Genomic DNA, 8,848 nt, shown 5'->3' with positions numbered 1-8,848 from the left:
CCCCCCCCACCCCCACCCCCCATTTATATACTAGATGTGACGTCACATGGTATGGAATACTCCGTTGGCCAGTTTGGGTCAGGTGCCCTGGCTGTGTCCTGTGCCAACTTCTTGTGCCCCTCCAGCTTTCTCGCTGGCTGGGCATGAGAAGCTGAAAAATCCTTGACTTTAGACTAAAGAGTACTTAGCAACAACTGAAAACATCAGTGTGTTATCAACATTCTTCACCTACTAACTCAAACCATAGCACTGTACCAGCTACTAGGAAGACAGTTAACTCTATCCCAGCTGAAACCAGGACAGGAGACAACTAGGTGGTATCAATGAAGACAACAAACTCTTCAGACATAAAGTTACTGTATTAAAAACATGGGAAGTGCTATCAAATATCAATAGAGGAAGGGAGGTGAATGAAAGTCAGAAGCCAAAATCAACAAAATAGCTTCTTAAATCACTGCCTGGAGGTGCTGTTTTAAAAGGAGAAGTAGTGGGAAAAGTTATGCTGAAAAGTGAGGAGGCAAGAGAAATGTTGGTGTAACAGGAAAAGTATTTATCTTGTAGTTTAATATTTCTATATATCACAAAATTTTCAAAATACACTTAAGACTGCGTAGGGAAAGATTGATAAATAGGGACCCATTGTTCTTTATTAATCAAAATAATTTGGAGCTATTGTTTCCTAGTTTACAGGGTAATTGGTTTCATCTAATCTTTCAAATTATTCTTAGTCTATTTGACTATTTTCCAGTCTTCCAACTGATCAAATGTTGTTGGTATTTTCTGTTTTGGAAAGCCTAGAGCACACGTAGGTCATTAATTTGGATTGGGAGATGAAGGGCCCTGCATATGAATGTTGTACAGATATTTTACCAGATTTAGTTTGTTCAGTGATATTAAATTCTGTCCTTCAACTGAAGAACTCTGGGTATATATTATAAATATTAATTTAAAACTTAACAAATGTCTTTCATGTGGCTAAGTATTACAGTTTCACAAATGCACTGACTTTTACAAAACAACAGCATAACCTTCATATTTGCCCAGTTTAGATCATCAGACAAAACCTGTAAATGGTTTTATTTACAATGGGACATTTTAGTCAATGAGCTGTTTAAGATTCTCAGTATGGTTGACAGATTTGTTTAAAAGGCATTATGTCAACACATCAATAAAATGCACTAACTGGGTAGTTTTACCATATATATGCATATTACTACATAACATTCCGTAATGCAATAGTCCCTGTAATTGACTGTTAGTGGAATAGAAAAATGGGTGTTCTATTTCCTGATGTAGGTAAATGCTCTTTCTATGGTAATTTTTAATGAAGCATCAGTATATTTGTTTAAGGTAAATATCAGAGGATGAAAAGCCAGCACTTTCTGATTAATTTGGTACCCCATGGAAATGACAGGAAAGAGCTCAGGATTAATTTTGGATTATATACTGTTTCTCATTTTAAATATTTTTTAATCTGTAGTTCTATAACTCAAACTTTTGCTGCTATGATTGAACATAGTTGGAAATTTTGCTATAAAATTAAGGTGTACAATCAGTTTATCATTTGAAGTTCTAAGCAGCTTGGTATAGTACACAATAGCTAGATATATTGTAACATAAATGGTAACTTCTTGCATATCAAACAAATGTATGTCTTCATGTTTTCCTATTTAGCTGATTTCTCTGATTTTATGTAATTACTAGAGGTTCCTTGGACTTCTAGTATAGCATTTGCTTCAAAGAGAAATATACATGTTTGTTTCCTCCTGAAACCTGTTTACTTAAACTGCAAATCCCCTGGGTTTTCTTCTATGTAGGCTTGAGAGAAAAAAGGTACGAAAATAGATTTCCCTTTAAAAAAAAAAAAAATTGGAAGTTGTATTTTAAGGAGAACAGAGGAAATTCAGTGCTTTCTAGCATTTTGCAGTGGGCTGGTTTTCGTAGTAAAAAAACCCAAACAACAAAAGAACGACAAACAACCCAAACCCACTAATCAAGATTGTCTAAAGGTGAATTATGGTGCTGATTTTCCCCCCATCCCCCTCCACTCCCCCATGAATGCAGCACCTGATCACTGAGGATTGCAGTGACATCTTCAAATGAAACTCAGGTAACTGATCAGCTACCTGGAAATAATGTGGCATTCACCTCTGAGAAATAGCCTTTACATCTTCCATAACTTGGGAGTTTCAAATAAAACAATTATACATGCTAATATGATTGATCTCTGATGGATGAATATGGTCTGCAAAGCTTAATGTTTCCAGTAGAATTAAGGGAATAGTTCCTGGTTTAGTTTTCTTTACAGAAGGGAATAATGACCGTTAGAGGGCAGCTTAAGACTCAAATTGGAAAGTGCTGCTAATGTTAATACAGTGCTTAAAATAGTTGAGGAAAACCTGCAGACTGGAAAATGTTAGGGAAGCTTTGTAACTGGTGATACATGGTACCAAATACTCAGGATACAGGGACTAGGGAGGAAGGGGGAAAAACACGCAGATTTCATTGGCTTCAGTCTGAACTCAAAGCCAAGTTCAGAAGTGGTTACAGATGTTTGTTAAAAGCTATGTAAGTGTCACTGGGTTTTTGCACCCTGATGAATCAGCTCTGCAGGCATTAATTTGTCTAGCTTGGATTAATATTGCTAGCTTTCCATTATAAAGCCAGGCCTAATGTGGCTGGCATATGTGAATGCCTCTCACTTAGGAAGACCTCCTACAGCCAGCCGTGCTGGTTTTCCACTGCGGTGCAGTTCTAGATCCTGTATTTTTCCACTGCGGTACAGTTCTAGATCCCATCAGGCACTCTCTGTTCTCATGGTGCTATGCCTGAAGTGCTAAACCCTCTGGAAGCCAGAAACCCAGGAAGCTATGCTGAAGCAGTCAAACTGCTTGACCCACTAGTCAGCCTGTTCAGGACTGTTTGGATGTCTCCTCAGAGTGATACCTGGTGTTCAGGGCCTGAGGAGGCAGTGGTGAAACTGTAAAACTGGTGGTGCGCAGCTGGTCTGGCTTCAGCCCAGGTTCCCAAAGAAAAATGGCTTATTGCTGAGTCAGAGAAGGTGCAGGGAGTGGTACAGCTGTCTGCTCCACTGTCATAGCTAGGAACCCTGCCTGGAACCTGTGTACCTGATGTGGGACAGGCCAACACTGGGTAGGCAAGAGATGAATGGAGTTCAGCAGTAAAATGCAAAGCTTACAAACCTGCCTACTTCTCCCCACTGGTTAATCCTAATGTGATATCAGGTCATGCCTGTGAAGGATCTACTGATTTCATTCAGGAATTGAATGTCACTTCTAAATGAGCCTGTATAAAATGTGCAATTATTTGATCAAACAGTTCCTCCTTTATTTTTCAGCCAAGCCTTCAGGGCAGATTTCAGGCTTTGTATTATAACAGCTACTGATAAGGTAAGTGCTCCAAACAGTTTAGGTAAACATGATGAACTACTGTGGGAAAAGGCAGCCAATTTCCTTACTAGTGTAAATCCATTCAAAAGCTTTAGATAGCACAGGAAACAAATGCACAGTTTAAAAACATATCCTGAACTTACTTGCAAATATTGTTAAAATTATGGGCAGGAGCATTTTCTGATTTTTACCAAGTTCATTGACATCACCTTAAGTATTCTTCAACTAATTAGAGCTTTCATTCATATAGAGATTTGTTTTTTCAACTGAAGAAGCAGGTGCTGATTTCTGCAGCCAGATACTTTTTGATCTAGAACATGAAATGGTAGTGATGAATAAAGTTTTCCCTTCCTCCTTTTTTTATACTTGTCTCCTGGACCTCTCCACTAATTACAGGGAAAACAAACTACAGCCTACCTGTTATCCCACCATCTTCGCAAGTAGAATACAGTGAGCAAATGAGGGTTTTTTTTTTTTAATCTCTGTACCTCTTACGCCAGTGAGCAGAGCTATTTAGACCTGAGTGAGAGAATTTAACCTTATCCAGGAAAGGGGTTTTGAGAATGTCTTTGTTCCTAAAGGCTGTTAGAGAATATACCCATCTGCATTAGAAAACTCCCTGATGCCATTGGACTCACTGTCATTTAGATAATGACAATGGGTATCGAACAGCCACCAGTCACCGAAATTGAAAAATGCTGAAAGTTTTATTGATCAAATAAGAGGCAAAATGAACAAGAAACCAGTCTTCTCCCTGTCACTGTGATGTGTGTTTAGGACCATTACCTCCATAAAAATGATATGCAATAAAGCTTTCTCTAGGAACAAGAGTTAAGTGCAATGTAGCTACAATATTTTCTGGTTTTGGTTTTTAGAGACCCCCTTAAACCTTTTTTCCAAAAATGTCGGGTTTGTGATTAAATGGAAACATATTTGCATATTTCTGTAACTTACACAAAGGTATCTTACACAGTCATCTATGTTTGCCCTTGAATATTGTATCACTTAAAAAACCAACCAAACAAAAAAAGCAAAACCAAAAAAAACCCCAAAACACCAAGATTTAATTATTTGACTTTTTTTTTTTTTTACAAGAGAGAAAAGGTGATAAGAGAAACTGATGGAAGATTGGTTAAAGAAGGAGCAGAAGTTATTCTGTGGAAAATATGATTCCAGTTTCCCTAGGGTCTCTGCTTTCATTTTCCACTGATCATCTCTTTTCTGCTGATTTTCCTTTGGGAACCATATGCAGTGGATTTCTTCAGTTGGGAGCCATATGTTGCAGAGGTTTCTGAAGTGCATGCATTCATACACTGGCATTCTTCCACGTAGACGTAGTCATAATTTATGCTTGTTCCATTTTTGCAAGTCAGGGTCACCTCTCTTGTTTGGCTGCTGGACTCCTGGCAGCAACTACACTCGTGTTGCATCTGGTTTGTTTCAAGAGAATACCTGTGTTCCGCCAGGAAAAGAAAATAGATCTTATTAAAAACTAACATACAGAAAGCCCCTGCTGACTTTTGTTTTGGGGGTGGGGTTTTTTACATCTTCTCTTCCTCCCTCCCACAGACACTTATGAATGTGATTTTAATTACCTGTCTCTTCAGTAGCAAAACTGTTCTTGCTTCCATTGAGTCTGGTTCCACTCAATGAAATCTTATGAACACATTAACTTTGTTGCTATTCTGTGATCATAGAATCATGCAGATTGGAAAAGACCCTTAAGATCATTGAGTCCAACCATAAACCTAATGCTGCCAAGTCCACCAATAAACCATGTCCCTAAAGCGCCACATGTACACGTCTTTGAAATACCTCCAGGGATGGTGACTCAACCACTTCCCTGGGCAGTCTGTCCCAATGCTTGATAACCCTTTTGGTGAAGAAATTTTTCCTAATATCCAATCTAAACCTCCCCTGGTGCAACTTCAGGTCATTTCCTCTTGTCCTATCGCTTGTTACTTGGGAAAAGAGACTGACCCCCACCTCGCTGCAACCCCCCTTCAGGTAGTTGTAGAGAGCAATAAGGTCTCCCCTCAGCCTCCTTTTCTCCAGGCTAAACAACCCCAGTTCCCTCAGCTGCTCCTCATAAGACTTGTGCCCCTCACCAACTTGGTTGCCCTTCTCTGGACACGCTCCAGCACCTCAATGTCTTTCTTATAGTGAGGGGCCCAAAACTGAACACAGTACCCCAGGTGCGGCCTCACCAGTGCTGAGTACAAGGGGATGATCCCTCCCCTAGTCCTGCTGGCCACACTATTTCTGATACAGGCCAGGATGCCATTGGCCTTCTTGGCCACCTGGGCACACTGCTGGCTCATATTCAGCCGGCTGTCAACCAGCACCCCCAGGTCCTTTCCTGCCAGGCAGCTTTCCAGCCACTCTTGCCCAAACCTGTAGTGTTGCATGGGGTTGTTGTGACCCAAGTGCAGGACCGGCACTTGGCCTTGTTGAACCTCATACAGTTGGTTTCAGCCCATCGATCCAGCCTGTCCAGATCCCTCTGTCAAGCCTTCCTACCCTCCAGCAGATCAACCCTCCCACCCAGCTTGGTGTCATCTGCAAACTTACTGAGGGTGCGCCTGATGCCTTCCTCCAGATCATTGATAAAGATCTTAAACAGAACTGGCCCCAATACTGAGCCCTGGGGAACACCACTTGTGACCGGCTGCCAGCTGGATTTAACTCCATTCTCCACCACTCTTTGGGCCTGCCCATCCAGCCGGTTTTTTACCCAGTGAAGAGTATGCCCGTCCAAGCCTTGAGCAGCCAGTTTCTCCAGGAAAATGCTGTGGGAAATGGTGCCAAAAGTCCAGGGAAACAACATCCACAGCCTTTCCCTCCTCCACTAAGCAGGTTGCCTTGTCACAGAAGGAGATGAGGTTAGTCAAGCAGGACCTGCCTTTCACAAACCCATGCTGACTGCGCCTGATCACCTGGTTGTCCTGTACGTGTCGTGTGATGGCACTCAAGCTGATCTGCTCCATAACCTTCCCTGGCACTGAGGTCAGACTGATAGGCCTGTAGTTCCCTGGATCCTCCTTCCAGCCCTTCTTGTAGGTGGGCGTCACATTTGCTAACCTCCAGTCAACTGGGACCTCCCTGGTTAGCCAGGACTGCTGACGAATGATTGAAAGTGGCTTGGTGAGCACTTCTGCCAGCTCCCTCAGTACCCTTGGGTGATTGATTAACTTGACAGACCAGTATAAATGAAGCCATAGCGATGTTAAATTAAGTTTTTGGAACTTACACTGAGGAGCCCGGACAAGTTCCTTCACAGTATGCCAGCTCAACAGGTTCAGCAGATTCACAGTTACCGTGGCGAATCACAGTTTTTTTGCTGTAAGGTTTGCAGTTTCTACCTTCATAAAAAGGGGGGGGGGGGGAAACATATACTTCAGATTTCTAGTTCTGGATGAAATGAATGCTAAAACAATTTCAAAGTGCATGATGTCTGATTATTGAGAATCTGTAGTATGTGATGGTGGGGATACTGTGTAATGTATCTGGAGTTTTCAGGTTATTCTTTGATGTCAGCTGTACAGTGTCTTTGGAAGGTAATGCAGAGGTTTGAGCATTGGTGGTTGGTGTTGTGGTATTCTATATCAGGAAAACAAATTTTCTTTTTCCTTTTGAATAAATAGTGAACCACAAGGTCTTGATAAATAGAATAAGTGAAAATTGGGGGGGTGTGTGTGTGAAGAATCCTTCCATCCACTCAAAGATAGAAGTTGAATACAGCGCTCTTCAAGCAGAAAACACGAACACAGCATTACTTACGTTTACATATTTTGCAGCAGCCATCAGGAGTAGTGTCTGCTTCATCCTTTGCAAAAATAAAGGAGGGTTTGTATTAATGCACAGATGACAATCTGAGTAAGAATATGAGTTAACATTACTGATACTGGACAGAAGGCTCCTCTGTGATGAACACTGAATGAAACAATGGATGACTTACTGTCCCCACCACAGAAGTCTTGAATCCTTGTAGCCTCATGTAAAAACACTAAGCTTTTCTTATTACTAATGTTACAGCAAGATTAACTTCATTCTTAAGACATTCCTGCAATTTTAGTGAAAGTGATTTGTTGTATTCTTCCTTGCTCCCCCTTGTTCTTTTAAACTGCATTCAATCAGTGAAGAGTTGATTAAAACTTACAGGATCGCACTCTTCTGGGTTGTACTCGGGGCATACTTTTTTAGTTTGGACTGCAACAAGTTGATCTTCAATTATTTCACATTTGTAATGGCTGCAATGATCAAGTAGCAGGATTTCACCAACCTAAAATTTTATAAGAAAAGCAAACAATTATTTTTTTCATTGTGATAAAGTATAGTATGATTACTTCAAAAATGTGTGAGCTAATTATGTTCTCACACGCTTCTGAACTTCTTTCAAGTGGCAAAAGTGAAATTTTGCAAATGGTGGCTAGCTTGAAAGTTTAAATCCTGGTTCTGAACACTTAGACAGCAAATTAGAAACAATTATCTAGTTAAACACACATATCAAGAATTTGTTATTCCAAGTAAGTGTTCAATTGTGGTGGGTTGACCCTGGCTGGCCACCAGGTGTCCACCAAAGCCACGCTGTCATTCAGCTCCTCAGCTGGACGAGGGAGAGAAAATATAATGAAAGGCTTGTGGGTCAAGACAGGGAGAGATCACTCACCAATTACCATCACGGGCAAAACAGACTCAACTGGGGGAAATTAGTTTATTTCATTACCAATCAAAACAGAGTAGGATAATGAGAAATAACCCCAAATTTAAAAAACACCTTCCCCCCACCCATCCCTTCTTCCTGGGCTTAACTTTACTCTTGAGTTCTCTATCTCCTCCCCCCAGCAGCGCAAGGGGACGGGGAATGGGGGTTGTGGTCAGTTCCTCACATGTTGTCTCTGTTGCTCCTTCCTCCTTAGGGGCAGGACTCCTCACATTCTTCCCCTGCTCCAGTGTGGGGTCCCTCCCATGGGAGACAGTCCTCCACAAGCTTCTCCAACCCGAGTCCTTCCCACGGGCTGCAGTTCTTCATGAACTGCTCCAGCGTGGGTCCCTTCCACAGGCTGCAGTCCTTCAGGAACAGACTGCTCCAGTGTGGGTCCTCCACGGGGTCACAAGTCCTGCCAGCAAACCTGCCCCAGCACAGGCTTCCCACAGGGTTACAGCCTTCTTTGGGCATCCACCTGCTCTAGCGTGGGGTCCTCCCCGGGCTACGGGCAGATATCTGCTCCACTGTGGACTTCCATGGGCTGCAGGGGGACAGCCTGCCTCACCATGGTCTTCCCCACGGGCTGCAGGGGAATGTCTGCTCCAGCGACTGCAGCATTTCCTCCCCCTCCTTCTGCACTGACCTGGGGGTCTGCACGGCTGTTCCTCTCACATTCTCACTCCTCTCTCTGGCTGCAGTTGCACAGTTCCCCCCCCCCCCCCCCACACCC

At 42.3% G+C, this 8,848-nt stretch overlaps 1 protein-coding gene across 1 annotated transcript in view; it reads right to left on the bottom strand.

Moving 5' to 3' along the window:
• MUC5B (mucin 5B, oligomeric mucus/gel-forming) overlaps nucleotides 1–8,848 on the bottom strand; it is a gene marked incomplete at its 5' end in the record, with an annotated part of 85,301 nt that overhangs the window by 5,279 nt on the left and 71,174 nt on the right. The window contains one exon of the mRNA XM_010566014.1: nucleotides 7,570–7,692. Within this exon, the coding sequence (XP_010564316.1) occupies nucleotides 7,570–7,692 (123 nt within the window). The remainder of the gene's footprint in view (nucleotides 1–7,569; nucleotides 7,693–8,848) is intronic.

The sequence above is a fragment of the Haliaeetus leucocephalus genome, unplaced genomic scaffold (genome assembly GCF_000737465.1).
Source record: "Haliaeetus leucocephalus isolate CR32 unplaced genomic scaffold, Haliaeetus_leucocephalus-4.0 Scaffold200, whole genome shotgun sequence".
In the NCBI taxonomy this organism is placed as follows: domain Eukaryota; kingdom Metazoa; phylum Chordata; class Aves; order Accipitriformes; family Accipitridae; genus Haliaeetus; species Haliaeetus leucocephalus.
The sequence above is the reverse complement of the archived record's forward strand: the minus strand, read 5'-3'. Positions and strand labels throughout refer to the sequence as shown.